Source organism: Choristoneura fumiferana, chromosome 28 (genome assembly GCF_025370935.1).
Source record: "Choristoneura fumiferana chromosome 28, NRCan_CFum_1, whole genome shotgun sequence".
NCBI classification, from domain to species: domain Eukaryota; kingdom Metazoa; phylum Arthropoda; class Insecta; order Lepidoptera; family Tortricidae; genus Choristoneura; species Choristoneura fumiferana.
The window spans coordinates 2,381,682-2,406,051 of NC_133499.1; the positions used below are offsets into that span (position 1 = coordinate 2,381,682).

Sequence of the window (24,370 nt, forward strand, 5' to 3'; positions counted from 1 at the left end):
GACGGTTTTTCGATTCAGTGCTTTGTTTGCGAAATATTCAACTTTAAAATGCAAATTTTCATAAAAGTCGAGCGTCCCCCCCCCCCCTCTAAAATCTAAACCGGTGGGTGGAAAAATTTGAAAAAATTCAGAATTTTAGTAGTTTATGAGTAAATAGCAGCCTAAGGTATAAAATATACCTAAACTTGGAAGATTCCGTATAAAATATTACTTATTTTTTTCGTTATGGCTACGGAACCCTATTTTGGGCGTGTCCGACACGCTCTTGGCCGGTTTTTCTTAAATATCTTTTACTTTTCTTTTTCAGAAAATGGCAACAGCAGTTCGGTACCGGAACACTTGTTACAAACCGCCGAGGTCCTGGTCCGTCACGGTGCTGACCCAACCATCGAGAACCAGTCCGGTTCCTCAGTCAACACACTGCTACAAGAGTACAACTTACCTCCTCTCTCTATGGTCATAGCCAATCAAATGTCGGCAATCAAACACGGACAACTGGCCAGCAACATGATCCTCGTCAAGGACAAAGAAGGACGAATAGCTCCAGAACAAATGCATAAACGAAAGAGTCAAGACACGATCACAAAAAGTAAAAAAGTTTTAGAAATGCCAAATGAATTAAAAACTAGAGTTGGCGTTAATATCAAACGAAAACAAGAAAATTCAACCGATTCGAGTATAAAAGAAGCCAAATGCTTTAAGACAACCGGCGTCGTTAAAAACGATTTGAACTTTTTAAAAACTCAAACTGTCATACAGAATCAAATTTGTTCAGACGAGACCGCAAGACTTGGCGGTATCAGATCTAAAATAATCATAGTGGAAAATGTTAGTGTGAAAACAGATTTTTCTAAAATTAACTTACCCACAGCCCGCACAGTCGTCAGTAAACCTAAAGACATCGTGTTGGTTACGACGAAAAGGGACCACCAACTCCAAGTGTCTCCAGAGGTTCAAAAAACTCCGAAGTATGTCAAAATTGCACCCAAACCTATGAATGTTAGACAAGATGAAAGTCTTGCTATCAGAAGCAAAACGGATTCAGGTGGAAAAAAATAACGATATCTTTTTAGAGTCGGAGGTTAGAATAATTGATGTTTACTTCGACACAACAGGGAATGGGAGTAGAATGAGGGCCACTTTCAGTAAAATGCTTAAATATGGTGACAATACGGTATTTGGCAACTACTGAATTTGCCATATTATTATAACTATGGTCTGTCCCAGAATTCGAGATACTAAAATGACGTTTCATGTGTTACCTGTTTTTTGCGTCTCATAAATAGTGATGTGCCGCAACCGGTTATTACCGAAAGATTTTGTAGGTACCTATGTATGTATGTCGTAAAATATTATGATATGAACGGATCCGTGATGTACTAAAATGTAGGGCACTTAGGACATTCTAGAAAAGGTAAAATAGGTCTAATAAAAATGCGACCGTTTTCGAGATATTTCGACTTTTTATAGATGTTGATGTTTAAGTTTCAATTTCATTCTAAGTATGATTTACATTAACTAAATAATATGAGAATAATGAATATTTGATTTATTATTCTATGATATTAATATCTAAATAAATTTGAAACAAAATCAACAAATAAAAAGTCTATCTCAACAAATTTAACAAATAACGTCAACAGCAACAATAACACGAGAAAACGCACTGATCACATCCGATGACAATACGAGTAAAGTAACGAAAATCGGTTGAATACCACTTGAATACGAAAAACATGAACAATGACGTTGTGTGATATCTGAGGGCCTACTCCGGAATTCGAAAATCAAAGTTCGTACCGTAACGTCCCTCTCACTTACGTATTAAATTAAATAGTAGTGTCAGAAGGACGGAACGACACGAACTTCGATTTTCGAATTTCGTAGTAGCCCTGCTGGCCCTGACTACGAAATGCAAAACTCGAACTTCGTATGTTGCCGTCCCGCTGACGCTTATCTCATTTAATACGCGAGTGAAAGGGACGGTGCCATACGAACTTCGTTTTTCTAGTTTTGTAGTAGCCCCTCTGTATTATTTTTTACGTTGGCACTAAGTGATGAACACTGTATTTTTACCTGTGCTTAGATTTCATCACTTTATCGTATGATAAAGTAAAATGGAAGTAGAATATTGAATGCATTAATGTTATTTTTGCTATCGTAAAATATACATTTTATCGGTTATTTACGAAACCGAAATCACGGAGCAGCACTGTTCCTTTTATGCTGGCCACATTATTTTTACGTTTGACATTTCACTGTCATTTTAGTATCTTCATTTCTGGGATAGACCATAAGTCTAATGCCGCGTAACCTCCAAAGAATAGCTTTGAGATATCGTATATATTTATATGTATTTATAAACACAGATATTTAATTTTCAAAGCTCTCCTGTTAATTTTTACGGTTCCGTACCCAAAGGGTGCCAACGGGACCCTATTACTGAGACTTCGCTGTCTGTCTGTCTGTATGTCTGTCCGTCTGTCACAGGGCTCTATCTCTGAAGCCGTAAAAGTTAGACACTTGAAATTTTCACAGATTATGTATTACTATGGCCGCTATAACAACAAATACTAAAAATAAATAAAGTTACGAATTAAAGGGGGTCGTCATACAAGAAACGTGTTTTTTCAGCGTTTTTTGGTTGCTAGGCGTTATTAGCCGTTGCTAAGGCGACCGAGTCGCCTAGCAACGGGTAGCTATGTCGTTTGAATATTTACCTTTAAGTTTGCGATTTTAATGATGTTTTATAAAAGCTTCGATAGTAGAGTATAGTGACTGACTGATTGTGTGGTTTATTCGTTTTTGTGCAAAATTAATAATAGTAGATTATTGTCGTGGCCTGGAAGTAGGCAATTGCTGGCTGAGTATGAGTATTAAACGGACGAGCTTGCGAGTCCGTTTAACTAATACCATGGCGTACCAATCCCTACAAGCTATATTTAATACAAAAAAACAGCAATAGATGGCACTACTATTAACATTTGTAAATTATAAAATGTGAATAAGCCGAATTAAGTAGAAATATTAAGATTAAAATTAAAGACTAGCATATTTTATAAACATAACTTCACATCAACCTTAATTCAACTCCTTAATTTGAAGATAAGAAACACCATAAAAATAATAAATTGAGAATACGAAAGTATAGGCTACATGTGGCTACATTTCAGCTATGAGGCTTTCGTAGTGTTTTGCAATTGTGACGCTAGATGGCGAATAACCGGAATGCGCTTGCTGGGTTTGCACCGCGCTTGCTCACATTCGTCGAAACTATTTGAGAGAAACATGCCATTCTCTTCTAATGACGTAAATAAGACAGAGACATCATGCGTATCTCTAGTCGTCTAGGCTCAGTTGGTGAGCTTGTTGGTTGTTGTCAGTGTACCGTATCCTTAGTGTCTCACTAGATGGCAATACGTATCGTGTTATTTGTGTTCTCACTGGTGCCATCTATTGGAAAATCGAAGGAAAGAACAATAGCCAGTTGAATAGCCAGTATTAGGGTGATACCATTTGCTTGTACTAGGTGGTGTCTCTGTTATATATGTACTCTGTGCTAATACGAAGCCAGCAATTGCTATTCCAGCCGAGACTAATATAAAGCTTTTCTCAAAAATGGTGAATAATTCTGAAATAGAATAAACTTTTTCTCAAAATATATTATAAAATTTAATTTTATTCCAATATTTTTCTTATGCTTTCCCGCCTTTTTTCATTAAAAATAAACTGCAGGTGTATTTTTCCACCGAAAACACCACAAGCTATTTCAGACCCAACGACTACGACTACGACTTGTGCCAACATTTCCTTGGCCTTTTTAACTTAAAAAAAAAATTTGACATCAGTCAATTAATAATTAATTATTGTCGAGCTAGCGTGCCTGCAATCCTTTTAACTTTTAAATTTTTCGCTGACCATAAACTATGCACTTCACCTTCTGATATGGAAAGAATAATGTCAACTTTTACGGACATTTTTGAGAAAAGAAATTTATGAACCCCAAACCTCAATGATGCCAACTTTGATAAAGCGCTCGCCAAATCCACACCGTATTAATCACTATGTTTACCTATTGTTTTTTACACTAAAAAAATCATACTAAGTATTTAACACTATTTACAAGGTTTATAATATAGTTTTCTCAAAAATGTCCGTTAAAGTTGACATTATTCTTTACATATCAGAAGGTGAAGTGCATAGTTTATGGTCAGCGAAAAATTAAAAAGTTAAAAAGGTTGCAGGCGCGCTAGCTCGACAATAATGAATTAGCGCGCCTGCAATCAGTCACATTTTTTTTTGTTTTAAGTTAAATAGGCCTTGGAAATGTTGGTACAAGTCGTATACAGCCAAGTCTAATGGCCAGTATCTGATATTTTGTGGGAACTCCGGACTTTTTCTATTGGGTCTGAAATAGCTTGTGGTGTTTTCGGTGGAAAAATACACCTGCAGTTTATTTTTAATGAAAAAAGGCGGGAAAGCATAAGAAAAATATTGGAATAAAATTAAATTTTATAATATATTTTGAGAAAAAGTTTATTCTATTTCAGAATTATTAACCATTTTTGAGAAAAGCTTTATATTAGTCTCGGCTGGAATAGCAATTGCTGGCTTCGTATTAGTTAAACGGACTCGCAAGCTCGTCCGTTTAATACTCATACTCAGCCAGCAATTGCCTACTTCCAGGCCACGACAATAATCTACTATTAAAATTTATTCATACTAGCCGAGCTTCTTATTATTTAAATACACAACATACGAAGTCCGCCGAATGAGGGCTATCGTTTTTTGTCTCACTAGATGGCGCACTGTTGCGTGAGGTTTTTAAGTGTGGCTTTCAGAGTCTGTTATTACGGGCGTTAAAACAAAGTTTAGATTAAAATCATATTTAAAACACCTTAAAAATATCCAGCAACCACAGTATTGCTTAGTCCCGTTTTTTTCGGAAAAAAAGGGAGGATAAAAGTTTCCGAAAGACAAAACTGTCTCAAAACACAGACATTCATTGCCCCGTAACGCATAATTGCCATAATTAATTTCAGGTTATGCAAAATATTCACAAAAAAAAATCTTATTATAAATAAACCCGCGTAGCTCACCCAAAAACTATGAGATTTGACATTTCGGAGACCTCACGCTTCACTAGCGCCTCTAGCGGCGAATTCATTCGCGATAGCCCTCATTTCCCGCGAATGAACAGAGTTGACAGATAATTTTTTTTAGCCGCGCGCGGCAAGTTGCGGGCAATGGCTTCAGAAGCAAACAGCCAGAACCAACGAGGATGAGAATACAATTTGTTTTTTATTCGAAATACTTGCACAAGTAGTAGTCAACAAAAAGTATTCGGCAAAAAAGCTTTTATTAAAAATGATTTTTCATCACACTTGCTCGTAAACAGTATCGTAATATGCAGGCTACCTTGGTTCTAACCCCCCCAAATAAAACCCTCGACCTTAATATGCTTGTCATGAAACCCGTGGTCGGTAAATGAGTCAATGCCCGTACTGATACTACTGCGCGCACCGCACCGCTGCAGGAGCACCTGCGCGCTCACTTCGGGCACATGCCAAAAGCACAGTCAGCGGTATCGGCAATTTTTTAAAAAATATTAGTTTTTCTTTTACAAATATACAATTTTACTCGCAAATGTGATGAAAAACATTGTATGTCGCACGGGCGGTACTAGAATTCCGAACATCGACTCATTAAAACCGTCAGTCTTCGACTTCGGGCTTCTAATAGACTCTCGTTTGTAATTCCTTATTTACCGCCCTTAAGACACAATGTACTATTTTTAAGAAAAACTTATTACAAGCATTATATTCATTTGCAGTGTACCTAATGTAACTATGTTTGCTCGGGTGGAATCTTTCAACTCAAATTATAAGTTGATATCTTCAACCGATTGAGCTGAAATTTTACACGCATGTATAAATCCGATGACAATGCAATATTATTATAACATAGAGTTGATCTGATGATAAAGGTAGCGGGTGACCATATGAACTGTGATAAACGACACGACCGCATTGAGTTTGGACTCGTTTGTTGTCTTGACGAGTAATTTGGTAACCAGGGGCATAAAGTACAATCAGCAACTGTTTACGGAACCCTTCATGTACGAGTTCTACTCGCACTTGACCAATTTTTGTGTTTTAGTCAGATACGCATTAGCTATTGTTGGTTACGTGGCATTACAGTATCCTATTTATTATTATATGAAAATGTAAAAAAAAATATTTTCACCTCAGCACCTTAAACAGCCAGGTTTTGCTATGAGAATCCAGTGAGAAAAATCGCATTTTGCTCACTCCTTGAGGCAAAGTAACTTTTTAATTATTTTTTTAAAATTCTAGACAGTGCAGGACTACTCACAGAATTACAAATATTCGAACTTCACTTTGATCTGGCACTTTCACTTCAATACGAAAAAAGCGAGAGATAGGATCAAATGTGTTGATTACAATGTTAAATTTAATGTATAGTAAGTATTAAAAATATATCTATAATAAATTACATGAAAATGAAATATTTCCAAAATGTATGCAACCTCGTCGCACAAAAGCCGCTGCTCTTGTTTTTTTTTTAGTACCTAGCGTTCCGTATAAGCTCTTAGAGTTGGAAAAAATATTTGTCAAATTTAATAAATTTGCAAGTAAATCTATTTATGCTTATCCCTACTAATATTATAAATGCGAAAGTAACTCTGTCTGTCTGTCTGTCTGTCTGTTACGCTTTCACGTCGAAACCACTGAACCGATTTTGATGAAATTTGGTATATAGCTATTTTGAGCCCCAAGGATCAACATAGGATACCTTTTATTCCGGTAGAGGGCGCCACCGCGCGATAACCTAGATCCGCGCAGACGAAGTCGCGGGCTTAAGCTAGTCTAATATAAATCCTTATAAAATCATATCTAAAGGTTTAATAACATTTATAATAATTTATAAGTTTATTGTTCAACCTTTTTAATGACTCAAAGATGAGGCTTTTTACCCGACTGCCCGAAGGAGGGTTATGTTTTTCGAGCGTATGTATGTATGTATTTATTTATGTATGTGGGTATGTATGTCCATTTCTTTGGTCCTCGCTGCAGCCTAAACGGCTGCACGGATTGTAACATATGAGGTATCATTGGATTCGTCATAACTGTTGGAGTGACATAGGATATATAATATTTCAATATGGCGTCTGCGAAAAAACATATGGCGAAGGAATAAAAAAATATATTTTGTATTGTAACAATATGAGAATCAAATGAAAGCTAATAATTGGCCCATTCTAAATATATATAGGTTATAATACTTTTAATGTACTGTTTTCACAGAAATATCAACAAAGTATAAAATAATAAACATTAAATTTAAAAAATCAAAAAACCCGACTGCCTTAAAAACTAAAAGGAAGAAAATAAATTTAGTGGTCTAGAACTCTGTCAAGAAGCTCATTTAAGGTTCAATAGTCGGGACCCATTCAAATCGTAACCAGCTCAAAAAATCTTGGTAATGGGTCCCGACTGCTGTAACGTAAATGAGCTTCTTGACAGAGTTCTAGACCACTAGACTTATTTTCTTCCTTTTAGTTTTTAAGGCAGTCCAGTTTTTTGATTTTTTAAATTTATTTTATTTATTTCAATAATTATTATAATATCAAAGCTTGCCAATAAACATTTTCAAACGGAAAAACAAAGTTTAAACTAACTTCTCGTAAAACGGAGTCAAAAGGTTTGAAATTCAAAATTAGTAGACAGAGAAAGAACTGATAGCAAGTGACGTCACACGTAAGCATACCATAGCTGCAATACCACTCTATTGCTAACAGAATAATATAACTTTTTTGTTAAAAAAATACAAGCTTGTTGCTGACTGCACTTGCATTGTCATCTAAACTACATTTCCGTATAGTTTGTCCGGCGGCGTTAGAGTAGGTAAAGAGCCATATAGATAATTAGGTATCTGTTACAAAACCGGCCAAGAGCGTGTCGGACACGCCCGAAATAGGGTTCCGTAGCCATTACGAAAAAATAAGTAATATTTTTCTAAGGATTTCGTATTTTGTACGGAATATTCTAAGTTTAAGTATATTTTACACGGGCACGCATCTGAATATCGAATGTTAAAATATCGAATGTATTAAAAAATCGAATGGGTCATGATATCGAAAAGGTATTTTTGTTAAGACTGTATTTTACTAAGATAAATCATTGTTGCAGAACCTTTTGATACAAACCTTTACCATTTTTTGACTTAGGATTTTTGTTTATGTGACACTCGAACTTGACAATTAAAAAACTACAGAAGACTATCGAAGGATTTTTGATTTACTAGATTGATTTAGATACAATCATCAATACAATATTTGAAGAGTTCCCTGGATTTCCTTAAGATCCAATCATTAGAACCTGATTTGGTGCTTATGGGATCTAATTGAAGGCATTTCTATACGAACGCAAAAAAATAAATTTAAATAGGTTCATAAATAACAATGTTCTGGCGTAACAAACAAAAAAAAAATTACAACCGCTTATTAACCTCCTCCTTTTTTGAAGTCGTTTAAAAATACTATTGTAACAAGTTTTATTGCTCTTTAGTCTAACGCCGCCGGACAGATTATACCAAATTCCAAGTCTATGTCAATAACCGTTGAGGAGTTCCATCCTGCAGAGACGATTCTAGCCGGACCACCAGGATGTCACTACCAGAATATTGACTACATCATTGTGTTGTCATTAGATTTACATTAGTACGTGTATACCAAAATTCTAGTCGTACATTTGGCGCAGCTACTTGCCCTATCATATTAAATGTGATAACTATACCTACTTCGGTATTTATCAGACAATATGTAATTTTTATTCAATGAGTTTTAGAATACTTATTTACAAAATTTTAATAACATTTTAAATAATTGTAATATTTGCACAAGGAAATGTCGTTGTAGTGCTAATTAAATAACTTAACCTGAAAGTAGTTTGTTCAGAATACAGAGGAGGGTCGATTACACTATATAGTTAAAGCTGGTTGTGTTTTTTTTTACCCTACTGCCCAAAGGAGGGTTATTGCTCATCCCTTTTTAACCCCCGACGCAAAAAGAGTGGTGTTATAAGTTTGATCGCTATGTGTGTCTCTGCATGTATTACTCCAAGAAGCGAAAATCAGCATTTTTCGAAGTTATCGACTTCAAAAATTTAAAAAAAGTTCAGGGCCAAAACGACGCAAACAGGTTAAAGATAATGATGATCGAATTTTAATTGCTCAAATGCAATTAACCAATGGAGATATTAGTATCGGGAATTTCTTGGAAAAATTGAGATAATTTCAAGACTAGCAAGTAGGAGTAGGACGCATGGTTTCAGCTTGTCTTGAATGCAAATGACTGCTGATTCTGCGACTAGTACCTAGTATTCTCATGCCTTCATGGGTGTAATCGGCTAACTGAAAATCCTTGTACCTACTGATTTGGTAATTCCACATTTTCGGCATCATTACGACATTTTGTTAACACCAGTGGCTGCGCCATTTATATGTTTATTTTTTAAATATATTTAATTAATTTTAACTCATACACACACTCACGCATTAACATGAACGCATCCATACTCTGGCAACACATCCCTCCTTTCCTATCCCGCTACCATTGGGCACCGAAATTCGAACCAAGACCGAAGAAAACAAACGACTCGAGACATAGACTAATAATACACTACGTTCTATAGACAGCGGCTTAGCGTGGCCATATGAGATAGAGAACGTTTATATATAGCTAAATCTATCTATGGCGCTATCAAACTCGTGTGGCGACTTAGAAAGAAAAATTACCCTAGTTTTCGGATAAATTCGCAAACTTAGCAAATCTATTTTCATCCTATCATTCGTATAAACTAAATGTTTTTGTGAAAATAAATACAGAATAAATAATAATAAACAACAGAAACAGCATTCAGTTAGTCTGTGTGAAAAGAGAATCGTCATAATTTACGGTTTATAGGGTTCCGTAGCAAAATTCACTACGGTCTTGTGCTGTTCTTAACTATTTTATATAGAATAACAAAAAATAAAATAAAAAAGTTTTACGAAACAAAAGTACATATTTATTATTCATTAATACATCGTTATAAGAAACAAGTTGGGCTCGCGTGGGAACTACGGTCCAAGCCCTCTAATTCTGAGAGGACGCCTGTGCCCAACAGTGCCCAGCAGGACTAGAATAGGCTGGGATGATGATGATGATGATGTTCTTAACACAAAACCCTCAATTTCAATCACAAAATCTAGAAAAAAATATATACATACGTATATGAAGAACATAATCGGATTTAATAGGAAGGAAATTTGAGAGAGAGAGAGAGAGAGAGAGAGAGATTTATTTACAAAAATTTGACACACGAGCGATTAATATTTTGCTTTCGAAACCCACAAAATTGCACCGAGCTTAAAATTACTTATAAAAACATCCAAAAGATGGCGCTGCCTGTAGATTACATCACGCTATCGTTTGACTTTTTGTTTGTTTGTTACGCTTTCACGCCGTAACTACTGCACCGATTCCTATGAAACTTTGCATACGTCATATTAGAGGTCCAGAATAAATAATAGGATATTTTTTATCCCGAAAAAAATTGCCATTCCCAAGGGATGACCAAAAGTTTGTTTTTGTATTCTAACCGCGGAGCTGACTGAGCTGACTTAATAATGTGTTAAAAAGCATGCTTGCTTGCTTGCTGCACCATTTCTTGCATAATCACATGCTTGCTTACACGATTGCTTCCACGCTTGCTTGCATGATTTAATGCATGCTTGCTTGCATGCTTGCTTGCATGCTTGAATGCAGGCTTGAATGCATGCTTACTACTAGAACTATTTCTTGCAAAATTTCATGCTTGCTTGCATGCTTGAATGCATGCTCGAATGCATGCTTGCTTGCACTATTCCTTGCATAATTACATGCTTGCTTACATGCTCACTTACATGCTCACTTGCATGCTTTCTTGCATGCTTGCTTGCTTGCATGCTTGCTTGCATGCTTGCTTGCATGCTTGAATGCATGTTTGCTTGCATGCTCGAATGCATGCTTACTACTAGCACTATTTCTTGCAAAATTACATGCTTGCTTGCATGCTGACTTGCATGCTTACTTGCACGCTTGCTTGCATGCTTTAATGCATGTTTGCTTGCATGCTCGAATGCATGCTTGCTTGCACTATTCCTTACATACTTGCATGCTTGCTTGCATGCTAGAATGCAGCTTTGAATGCATGCTTGCTTGCATGCTCGAATGCATGCTTGCTTGCACTATTCCTTGCATAATTACATGCTTGCTTGCATGCTTGCTTACATGCTCACTTGCATGCTTGCTGGCTTGCTTGCTTGATTGCTTGCTTCTTTGAAATGTTAATGGTTAACGCGAGCGAAGCCGCGGGTAAAAGCTAGTTCAATATAAAAAGTACAATTTAACTTATTGAAATCTCATTGTCCTTTAAATAATACCAGTTTTGTGTGAATATTCCTAATTCTCTGTTTAGGTTCAAAGGCTTTTGTAGCATGATGAATACGGAGTTCGAAATATCGCATTAAAATAGCTTTTATGAGCAAGATTCGATGATTGCCAACAAAGGGTTGATTTTTAAAATGAGTATCAGTAAAAACTCCTTGGCTACGCTTAAAAGACGCCAATATGAGCTGTGGCATAATATTTTTCTCGGCAAAAAATTGTATGCCTTTATTATGTTGTTTAAACGTTTTTTCTCCTATCGAACAAACTTTAATTACATCCTGAGAAGGATAAATTAGTCCACCTTTATCTTTTTTTGCAATAAGACCCAAATATTTGTTGCTTATAAGACTCAGAAGGCAATCTTCACATTTTATTACTTTTTTTAATCGCCTTACCACAAATCCACCAATATACGGAATAATTTCCTCGCTATAAATAGATAACCTTGATGGGTCACTTAAATAATCGTGATCTTTATCAATAACGATGCCATCATCATTCGAAATGTTTGGAATGGAAAGCTCGGCGTTAAGGTGGGTATACTTGTTGAGTTTATTTTCATACCGTACATCTGTATGAGTAAGTATTTTTATATCTTCTAAAGGTATACAGTTGCCAGAAGAAATACTTTTTATTTCGCCATGTACTACCAACCTTTTATAGGCACTTTGGAATTGTAAGGCTGTTGGGTTGTTGTTGAAGCCGCCTTTTGACCGGATCGAGCTAAAGAAACACTCTAAATGATCTTGGCTGAGTTTGTACACGGGTAAAAATTTCAGCTTGTCTGTGTATATGAGAGTAGTATACATATGTTTTAAACTCTGTATGCATAACAAAAAACCCAGGAAACCGACCTTCCTGTTTGTAAGAAGTATAGGTTTTCCGTATAATGTCAGCCCTTTGATATAATGTTCCATTTCTGTTATGAAATTCAAAATATGTTCGCTATTATTTTTGTTGATTGGTTTTTTGAATGTATAATCTTTTAGATTACGGCTGTTAAAAACATCAAATAAGTTGTTAACTTTTCTAATGAAATCGACAGTAGCATCTGAACCAATAAACTCAGGCAAATTTAATTTTTTATTGCAAAACTCTATCGCATCAGCTACGGAATTGCTGAAAGTTTGGGCAGCAAGCTTAACTTTCATAATTTGTTTGGTAAAATTTACATGCTGGCTTCTAAGGCGATTTGCTAAGTGAAGACCCTCACTTTCTTGAAGATTATTTAGTTCTTCAATAAATCTCCAAGAAATTATTCCACCTTCCGAATTGATTAATTCTTTCTTTTCACCTAATGTGTTACGCACGAGCTTTAACATATGCGCAGGGTCTGGGAAAATAGCTACTTCTTGTTTTTCAGCAGTAAAAAATGGTATCACGTTATCTGATGGGTTGATACAACAACCTAAACTTTTTGCCATAGCGAAATTGGCCGGACATCCATCAAATGTTAGGGACACTACATTAATGCCACAATCTACTATCAGTAAGTTTAGGCATTGTCTTACTAAATTTGCTTTTTGCTCTCCACTACAGCCGTTAATGAAAAAATAACCAACCGGTATCTTCCAACTACTATTAATGGAGTTTATCAAAAATACCAAAGCCTCATTGGCTTCAGTAATATTATGCCCATCCAAAGCTTCTCCGAAATCCACAAGACCGACACATTGTGTTCCATTCCATTGTATGTGCTTTCTGATAGCCATTTCATCCATGCACAAGGCACAGTGCATTTTTTTATGTTTAGCTAACAGTTTAATGCATTCTAAGGATTCAGTAGTAAACCCTGGAGTAGCATCGACGCTTTTGTACCACGAAGTAAGCGTGGATGGATGAGGTAAACACGTATCAAATTGCTGCCGTACATATTTATAAGCGCGTGGACTTACAAAATGCAGACAAAGTGCAAATTTACGTAGTTCTGGGGAATATTTTCTACTACTACCAGCCGGATTTAAAAATTTCTTCAGAAATTCTCTGTTTATTGGATCAATTGATTCCAATAAATCTCCGTCTTCTTCACTAATCAGAGACTTTGCTTTGAGCTCTGCAATCATCTTTTCTAAATTAGCCACTTTTTTACTTAAACGACGACTTTTCTCACGTAGGGCTTTTAACTTTTTTAGTCGTTTTGTAGCTTTTTCTTCGGACTTTTTCCATTTCCTTTTTAACGTCCGAGGTGAGTAGTCAGGTCCATCATCCTAAAAGTATAATAAGTTAATGGTAAAAAATTACGACAAAACACAAGCAGTTGAGTGGTTTAAAATTCCCGCACTTACGAACTAACAAGTGAAGAAATAATCTCATCATCATAAAGTACATAATTGAAGCATACTGGCTCTTCGCCCGCAGCTTTAACTACGTTACATCAGATTTTCCCATAAAAATTAGGATTCTTCTCGAATTAAAAGTAGCTCATCTAATTAACTTTACTGGTTGGTTTATTATCTAAGTTTTCATTTGTAATCAGCCATATTGTACCGTTTGTACCCAAATAAACATTAAAACATTAAACGGCCCTTCATTTAACTATTTGCAAAAAAATCACTTTAATCCGTCCAAGTAGCTTAGGTCTCTCCGTTCCTCTATATTAACCGCACACCTAGCTGTAAACTGTTAAAATTACACAGTGAAATTTAAAAATATAAATAGGGATTAGTTTGTTAATTTAATAATATATAACACTTACTACTGATAGTAGAACAGACGATGCAGACAGTTCCACATCTGGCTCGATATCTAAATGTTTAAGAACAGTTGTCGACGGCACTATATTATCAGTAGCATCTGGTTTAGTAGTTATGTTTGTACCAGCAACACTTGTAGAAGCGGGGATGGGTGCTATTAAGGGTTGATGAACATTGACCGGTTGTTGAATAAGCGATGTTGTAAATGACTCAGCCGAGTCAATCTCCATAATATGATCTTGATTACTCGTTGACGGCATTACATCAACAACATCATCTCCAATGGCTGGATTTTTAATCTGAAAAAATATGCAATTTAGGTAGGTATACCTATCTTATTATAAAATATATTTTTTTCAATACCCTGATATAACTAAATATTCACTTACCTGTGATGGAACAGCATTTGGCAACAGAAGAGTTATTTTTTTCTTTTTAATTAATTCATGTTGCTCAAAATGTCTGCTACAAATTTTTGATGATTTTTTTGCTGTCCAATTTGTTCGTCCTGTGGCTGCAATCCACTTCTGGTGTAAATTAGGATTTTCCGGGAAACTGTAATGGAATTAAAATGTTACTTAAATACTTAAAAATATTTACTAATATTTATTACAAGCACATAAGAAAATAATACCCATAAATTGTGGGAAAACAAATATTGAAAATCTGGCAACACCGGACAAAATTTAGTCGTATGTTATGAATATGATTATTTTATTTTATTGATCGAATTATGTACTATGAGGGAGTGTCGCCTCATGAATGAAAGAATTAATGTCTCGAAACACTTTAATTAATAAAAAAAAAAAGACAAAGGTAACACGTAGGTCACAGTTAAACCCTTATTTAAATAGTAAGCAACGATTTCGGTGCGAGTTAGCGCGCGCGCATATGAACTCCGAGCAACAAGCATCGGCCGCGGTGGTAAGGCAACTGGTGCGCAGCAGTTCGTGCTTGGAGCTCGGAACCGTGGAGTGCGAGCGCGACGGACATATCGTCCGCGCTATTCTTCCCTGAAGCGGGCTGGCAACTGCCCGCGGGATGATCGCACATGAGGCAAGGTGCGCGTATTGTTGTGGTTTGCTATATGCTCCCCCTCTAGACCTGGAGAACGCCCTCGCTCCTGGTCTAGCACCTGATCAACCTTCAGTGGACGCCCACGTCTTCTTTTTGGAATGACAGGCCTGGGCGGACAGTCATTGTTACCCTGGTAGTGGGTAAGGTCTTGGGTGTGATATCTCCCTAAAATGAGAGAAGGGTGGTCGACACTTGTAATGGCGTACGAGGTCGGGCTTACTTTCTTCGCAATACGGTAAGGTCCGTCGCGGCGAGGAGAGAACTTAGCGGTGAGATCTTTGGACGCATTACTCAGCAGGTGTGATTTGACGAGCACTAAGTCGCCTACCTGAAATTCAACTGCAGGTCTGCGAGAAGCATCGGCGTACTCCTTCGTTTTATCCTGCTGGATTTCCACTCGTTCGCGAACAGCGGACAACGAATTCAAGAACTGCCTAAGATACGGAGTTACCTGAGGGATGAAGTTTTCTTTATCCAAAATTGCCCGATGGTCGTGAACAACTTCTGTGGGTGACCGCATCTCTCTACCGAAAGTTAAATAAGCTGGTGACCTACCTGTAGTGCGGCAGCGAAGGCTGTTAAGGGCGAAGCGGATCACTGGCAACTTTTTAGGCCATGAAGTATGGTCTCCCTCCACCAGCTGTGCCAGCATCGCTTTCATGTCGCGATTTTTCCGTTCTGCTGGATTCCCTTCTGGGTGATACAGTGGGACTAGATTTTGTTTAATGTCTAGGACGGTCATGCACTGGCGCATGACAGCAGATACGAACTGGACTCCGTTATCTGATACAATTCTTCTTGGCAGGCCGTATCTCAAAAAATATTCTTCGATGAGAATTTTAGCGCAGGCTTCAGCTGTTGCATTCTGTAGGGCGTAAAGTTCTACCCACCTTGTGGCAGTGTCCTCTACCAGAAGTATCCAGCGCTCCCCCTGGTCTCCTGTTGGTAACGGGCCGAATAGATCCATCGCCAACACTTCGTTACGTTGACTTAGGAGCGGCGTCTGTAAAAGACCCGGAGGCTTGGAATTTGTGGCCTTATAACGCTGACAATGTATGCAGGCTTTCACATAATCAGTAATTATCCTCCGCATACCTGTGAAATAATACAGCTGTGCCACCTTTTGATACGTCCTATCAATACCTGGGTGTCCGGCTGTTTCAGCATCGTGTAGCTCCTTTAATATTTCTGCAACCTGGCCTGTAGGGATTACTAACTGAGGACATTCGCTCTCAGCATCGGGGTTATAACGGAAAAGAACACCTTGATCCATGAGGTATCCACGTTCTAGCCATCTCTTGGCGGCAACCTCATCAGTACCTTCGATATCCTTGATGACCTTTTCCACCTCAGGGTCTGCTGTCTGTTCCTGGCGAAGCTGGCTGGGAGTCTTCGTGGGCAGGTCGCAGATGACCGAGCAGATGCCGCAGTTTTCGCGAGACTCGCCAGAGCAAACTGGTCTGCTTAGCGTGTCCGCCACGACGTTCGCCTTGCCTGGGGTGTATTGGAATCGGATGTCGAAGGATTGGAGCCTTAGGGCCCAACGTACTAACCTGCCGGCGGGTGATTTGAGTGAAAGCAGCCAGCGAAGAGGTTGATGGTCACTGCCAATGATGACTGGCTGGCCGTCGAGGTACGGGCGGAAGCGTTCCACCGCCCAAACAACAGCAAGTGCCTCCCGTTCCGTAGTGGAGTAATTGCGCTCTGCTGCGTTGAGGAGTCTGCTGGCGTACTCTATCGGCCTTTCCTCGTTCCCATCACCCTGTAGTAAAACCGCTCCTAGGGCGTAGTTACTTGCATCCGTACGCAGGATAAAAGGGCGACTGAAGTCAGCTTGTGTCAGTATCGGGGCTGTGGTGAGGAGACGCTTCAGCTCGATAAACGCTTGGGTCTGCTCTGAGCCCCAAATCCAGACTTGAGTTTTCCTGGTCAGACGTGTTAAAGGTTCAGCGACTTTGGAGAAATTTGGTATAAATTTTCTGAACCAAGAACACGTCTGCAGAAAGGTCCTCAGGTGCTTTAAAGTACCTGGCTCCTTCATCTCAAGTACAGCACTCACCTTCTCTGGGTCGGTGGAAACACCTTGCTGTGTTATAACGTGGCCGAGATATTTAACGCTTTCTCTAGCGAAGGCACACTCACCGGTTGTAAAGCCACCTTCTCCGGTAAGCAGGAATCAGTAGAGGCGTTCGTGGACGCCGTGGAGGCGTACAGCGAGTGCGCGTGTGTCTCAGATGCCAACATCATACGCGGCTTAGCATATCTCCTAAAGGAAGAAGCCGCCACATGGTGGCAGGGTATAAAATACCAAATATCGACGTGGTCTCAAGCAAAAGAGAACCTAATCAGTGCCTACGGTGACCGCCGCCCGCCCCACAAAATATATATAGAGATATTTTCACATAGCCAGGGGAATGAAAACACCGACGTGTTTGTGGCGCGGATACGGTCCCACCTCGCCCGACTCCCAGAGGGAGAGGGAGGGAGCGGGCTGGCAACTGCCCGCGGGTGATCGCACATGAGGCAAGGTGCGCGTATTGTTGTGGTTTGCTATAGTACTTAATTAACTTCATATGAATTAACATTCTTTAGAATACTACCTAGTACTTGATTTAAAGGCCTAATAACTGTTAAAAACGTGTTATACTTACGAATGAAAAGATATGTCTGGCAGTTTCTTTTCACTATCACTTTTACACCCTAAAATACTACACCGCACCATATTTTCTTCAATAATGTTTAGAATATTAAATCACAAGCTTTTTTAAAACAATATTGTGAATATTTTACCACGTTTATGAGTATTTACCAGCTTTTTTCTAAGAGCGCAAACAAAATCAACTGAGCATCTGTCAAGTTTGTTTAGCAAACTAGTTTGCTGACCTTGACAAAACCGGCACGCGTGGCGAAACAAAAAATCGAATCATTGTATCTCATTTTTTTACACGCGTTTGGCGTAAGTTACTCCTTTTCTTGTGTGAATGCGACGGAAGCTATCAATTCGTCTAGGGCTTTCTCTGTCTACGACTCGAGATGACGCTATAATTTTGTACAAACGCAAAAATAAACTTAATTTGCAAAATACCATTAAAAACTCTCAAAACCTCTAAAATCTGTGCAGTGAAGTGGTGATGAACATTTTTGTGCCGTTTGAAATAATTCCTGTGTCGAGGAAACTCAATTGCTGGAGAAAGCAGCATCCCGGTGTTCAAGGTATGTCCTGCCCCTCCAAGTCTGGTCCTTCGATGCCAAATCCTTTCCCTCACTCCTAATATCCTCCGCAATATACACACGCTACTCATTTACTCACTCAAATACTCAAAAACTCATTTTCAAGTTAGTTACGCCATTTTTTCTCGCACGCTTCGCCTAACTTTGTTTTGTTTTAATCACGCAAATAACATTATATTTCTATGTAAATACCAACTATTTCTCAATAACAACAGTTTAAGTGAATGACAAAAGTATTACTTACTGTTTAACTCACTAATTTCATACTCATTTCTCATAATAATTTATCTCAACGCACCGCTCATATACCTACCCGCCATATTTGATGTACGCACCGCTAACTTATTATTCCTAGTATTTTCTAGATATTTGTTCCTAATACACATTCCGATCTTGAACTTGTGCTTATTTCTCACTTATTTTGTTAAATATAAATATCGCATTTTACCTTCATCATGGGAGGCACAGAAAAAACGAGTGCGTACACCAGTTCAAGTGAAGAAAATATTATGATTAAATTCCTTGAAAGTAAAAAGCAAAGTTTGTTCCACATTATTCAGGAAGTGTATAATCTAAGCTTAAAGGTTTCTGACCCCGCTTATCACATTCAATTCCTTGCTAGGACACAAACCCTAGACAAGACCCGAGCTGATTATGTAGAAACGGTTGATAAACTTTTAATTGAACAATTTAAAGAAAATCCAGCCGCAGAACCGAGTTATAGCATTCTCAATACATTTGATGAGTTGTACTGTTTTATTAAGCAAAAGGAAACTACTCTGAGACAGCAACTTGAGGTTCAAAATAAAAATTATAATTTTAACATCAAATTGCCTCCGCTTCAACTAACAGGTTTTGATGGTACTCCTGGTAAATGGCCAGTGTTTTATGAAAACTTCCGCAGTGTTATACATAACAATACTCAACTAACAAATGCTGAAAAGATTCAATATCTGATTGGGTGCCTCTCCGGCAAAGCCTTAAATATCTGCTCAGGCATAACTCCAACCTCTCAAAATTATGACATAATTTGGCAAGCTCTTCTAGCTAAATACCAGGATACAAGAGTGCAAGCATCTATGTACTTGGATAATAATGATTAATCAAAGGCCTGGTTAGTCAGCTGATAATTTGTTAGATAACTTTTGTACAGCTGAAGCCGCTCTGCAACAATTGCAAATTGATAATTTGGCAGATTTCATGATAACGCATATTGCCTTAAGCAAACTTGATAAATCAACTCTGAACCTATTTGAACAAGCTCATAGACATATTGATATTCCCAAATTTGCTGAATTAAAAAAGTTCTTAAGTGAACAATCTAAGCTCACTGCGTTACATGGCCCAACGCCATCCTCAGCTCAGTCCAGTAACAAACAATTTAGCAAACCCGCTCCCCAATTACCACAAATAAATAAAACTAAAGCATTCCACTCCCAAATCGCAGCTCCTCAGGTATCTGTATCTCATAAACTTGACAACAATCATAACCTCCAAACAGCAATTTCAACATTGCAAAGTATGTAACGCAAACGCATCTCACCCGCTATTTAAATGTGAATACTTCTTAAATCATTAAAAAACCCCCGACTTAAAAAACGCCAGCAAAAATAAAAATAAAAACGCCCGAAAAAAACGCTGCTTGAAAAGACAATTAAAAAGTAAAAAATATATGCGCTACCTAGCTGTTGCCCGCGACTTCATCTGCGAAGAATTCGTTTATCTCTATCCCGCGGGGACTATGCTGATTTCCCGCAAAATTAGCCTAAGTTAATTTAGTATAAAGTATCTAGTAATATTTTTTTATCTAAGCGTCGTCGGTGTCGGGGGACCGCTAAGGGTAACATGAAACTAAATATGTTGTAGGTATTTTTTAAAGTATTAACCTTAGCGGTCCCCCGACACCGACAACGCTTAGATAACAAAATATTACTAGATACTTTATACTAAATTAACTTAGGCTAATTTTGCGGGAAATCAGCATAGTCCCCGCGGGATAGAGATAAACGAATTCTTCGCAGATGAAGTCGCGGGCGACAGCTAGGTAGCGCATAATTATTTTTTACTTTTTAATTGTCTTTTCAAGCAGCGTTTTTTTCGGGCGTTTTTATTTTTATTTTTGCTGGCGTTTTTTAAGTCGGCGGTTTTTTAAATTTTAAATTTAAGTTTTTATTTCATGTTTTTTAAACTTTGATATATATTTTTTTAAACTGTACTAGTGAGTTGGATATCCTGGCTGCAGCATCAGCTCATCTTGTTGCCACCATTGCATTGTATGTAGAATCAAATACTGATCAAAAGGAATCAAACACGACATATCTGCTATTATTTTTTCAAGAGTATACTGATGTGCTGGATATTCTGGCTGTAGCATCAGCTCGTCGTGTTGCCACCACTGCATTGTATGTAGAATCAATTACTGATCAAAACGATTCCAAACACGACATATGTGCTATTATTTTTTATAGAGTGTACTAGTGTGCTGGATATCCTGGCTGCAGCATCAGCTCATCGTGTTGCCACCATTGCATTGTATGTAGAATCAAATACTGATCAAAAGGAATTAAACACGACATATCTGCTATTATTTTTTCAAGAGTATGTATACACACAGCGGTCAAACTTAACACCCTTCTTTTTTAACCCCCGACGAAAAAGAGGGGTGTTATAAGTTTGACCGCTATGTGTGTGTGTCTGTGTGTCTGTGTGTCTGTCTGTGGCACCGTAGCTCTTAAACGGGTGGACCGATTTGAATGCGGTTTTTTTATTTGAAAGCTGGTTTCCTAGCGATGGATCTTAGACATGATTTATCAAAATCGGTTCAGCCGTTTCAAGATCATCAGATCTTTTGTTCGCTGCGGTAGGAATCTTAGACGCATAATGGATATTTACTTTACTTTCAAACATATTTGGGACCTAAAATTTGAAACACCCATGTATGCTATATAGCTATGCAAGATTATGGAATTCTCGGCCTGATGCTGCAGCCAGGATATCCAGAACACTAGTAGGTACACTCTTAATAAAACTATAGCAGATATATCGTGTTTGGGTTCGTTTTGATCAGTATTTGATTCTACAAACAATGCAATGGTGGCAACAGGATGAGCTGATGCTGCAGCCAGGATATCTAGCACAATAGTACACTCTATAAAAAATAATAGCACATATGTCGTGTTTGGATTCGTTTTGATCAGTAATTGATTCTACATACAATGCAGTGGTGGCAACACGACGAGCTGATGCTGCAGCCAGGATATTCAGCACACCAGTATACTCTTGAAAAAATAATAGCAGATATGTCGTGTTTAATTCCTTTTGATCAGTATTTGATTCTACAAACAATGCAATGGTGGCAACAGGATGAGCTGATGCTGCAGCCAGGATATCTAGCACAATAGTACACTCTATAAAAAATAATAGCACATATGTCGTGTTTGGATTCGTTTTGATCAGTAATTGATTCTACATACAATGCAGTGGTGGCAACACGACGAGCTGATGCTGCAGCCAGGATATTCAGCACACCAGTATACTCTTGAAAAAATAATAGCAGATATGTCGTGTTTAATTCCTTTTGATCAGTAATTGATTCTTTGGTTTGTGATGGTGAATAAAAATTTCTATTATTATTATTATAATAAGAACCTCATTGGTTCTGAAATAATATTACTGGCCATATTTGTTGATGACCTATCATAATTATATTTTACAAGAACGACATTTCGTATGTCAAAGTCAAAAGTAATTTACAAAAATATTTTTCACTCAAAGACGGGGCCGTTGAAATATTATTTAGGAATAAATATCGATTATAATGATGGAAAAGTTACTATAAATCAAAAGTCGTACATTACTTCGCTACTGAAGAAGTACGCATTACAGAATGCAAAGGAATTTGACACGCCATTAGCTTATAGCAAGCTAGCTGCTGATTCTGAAGGTAAGGAGTCAACTTATGATTATCAGCAGATAATTGGCTGTCTTATGTATCTTGCTGTGAATACACGGCCAGATTTTGCGTTTGCTGCCAGTTATTTGAGCCAATTTAATACTAAATGTGGCAAAATTCATTGGTTAGCGGCAAAACGGGTGCTTCAATATTTAAAGCGCACTATAGATTATTCTATAATCTATAGGAAAACTGGAATGCCTCTTATGGGTTATACGGATGCTGACTGGGCAAATTGTACCAGTGATCGGTGCTCTTATACCGGTTACTGTTTCAAACTTGCAGATGGCCCGGTGTCATGGGCGTCAAAGAAACAGCCTACAGTGGCGTTGTCGTCAACTGAAGCCGAATATATGGCACTAACAGAAGCAGCAAAAGAGGCTACATATTTGCGTAGATTCATGGCTCAGGTATGTAGCAATAATGATCAATATCCTACTATAACTTTATACAGCGATAGTTAGAGTGCACAAAACTTGGCATATAAACCCGTAAACCATGGTAGGACCAACACACACACACGAAATTTCATATTATTCGGGAAAGGGTGTCACATAATATTATAAAAATAAAATTCATTAGTTCGAGCAATATGTCTGCTGATGTGCTCTCCAAATGTCTGGGTAAAACTGCACATCAAAGATGTATTCAAGAGTTAGGTTTTAGTACATTGTGTCTTAAGGGCGGTAAATAAGGAATTACGAACGAGAGTCTATTAGAAGCCCGAAGTCGAAGACTGAGGGCTTTAATGAGTCGATGGTTCGTAATTCTAGTACCGCCCGTGCGACATAACGTTTTTCATCACATTTGCGAGTAAAATTTTATATTTCTAAAAGAAAAAATATAATTGTTCCAAATATTGGGCATACCTTAGGCTGAGCTCTTGGCAGCGCCGCCCTCCCCCTCCCTCAGCATGTGCCTGCGCCGCGTGTGCATGTGTTCCTGCTGCTACACCATGCGCAGCACCATCAGTATGGGCACTGACTCATTTACCGACCTTGGGCTTCATGACAAGAAAATGTGTACGCGCAATGACTCATTTACCGACCTTGGGCTTCATGACAACAAAATGTGTACGCGCAATGACTCATTTACCGACCACGGGTTTTATGACAAGCACATTAAGGTCGAGTTTTATTTGGGGGGTTGCAACCAAGATAGCCTGCATGTTTCGACACTGTTTACGAGCAAGTTTGATGAAAAATTAATTAATTAATCCCCCAACACGCGCGTCAACACGGTGGATTATCGCTTTTGTTAGTTTTTGTGGCGCAGGCGCGGTATTAGCGCGCCAACGCCACGAGCGCGTTTGTCAGCGCCCAAAAATGAACATTCCTCGACTACCAGGCACATATATAATCACGACACGTCCGTAAAGACGACTAGTATTACTTTTGACACAGTCGCGGATAAGGCACGACGCTCGGCAATAGAGAGCACATTCGAAAACACCCGCAGCCGCTCGAACCGACAATTACCGTGTCGGGCGCCGCACGTGAAAACAACGCAGCCACACAAAACCATCGCTTGGCCCGTACGACCATTGCGTACGGGGGGACACGGGGACGTTGTGCGTTTGCCAGTACGTGCGCGATCCGACGTTCAATCGGTATTGTACGATCATCGTAGGGCGTGTTTGAAGTCTCGCCCCAGCGAGGGGGCTCGACCCGACGCGCGATCTCTGCGCGCTACCACCCGAGATTACAACAATCAAGTCTAATCGTGAACAAGCCACGAATTAGCCCGATCGTCGTATTGTGATGATAACGCAGGATCGCAAGCGTCCAAGTTTTATATATATTGCTGATTGTCAGTCACGTCGCCATTTCGGTATTGCTACCCAAAACGACGTCTCAGCTCGCATTACATTCATTAAACAAACTTTCAAATAGTCTGATCTATCTATCTGTCTATCTCTTCATT

General features: G+C 38.3%; 1 protein-coding gene and 1 long non-coding RNA gene across 2 annotated transcripts in view; one reads left to right on the forward strand and one right to left on the reverse strand.

Annotated features, from left to right (window-relative positions):
• LOC141443742 (uncharacterized) overlaps positions 1 to 9,017 on the forward strand; it is a 38,785-nt gene extending 29,768 nt beyond the window's left edge. Inside the window, exon 7 of the mRNA XM_074109095.1 lies at positions 308 to 9,017. Coding sequence (XP_073965196.1) covers positions 308 to 1,059 — 752 coding nt within the window. The 3' untranslated portion in view covers positions 1,060 to 9,017. The remainder of the gene's footprint in view (positions 1 to 307) is intronic.
• A 932-nt stretch (positions 9,018 to 9,949) lies between these two features.
• LOC141443961 (uncharacterized) lies at positions 9,950 to 14,772 on the reverse strand. Its single transcript, XR_012453100.1, has 3 exons — positions 14,577 to 14,772; positions 14,190 to 14,486; positions 9,950 to 13,701 (listed from the first exon to the last, which is right to left on the reverse strand). It is a non-coding gene; the product is annotated as an uncharacterized lncRNA (long non-coding RNA).
• Between the last annotated feature and the right edge of the window lie 9,598 nt (positions 14,773 to 24,370).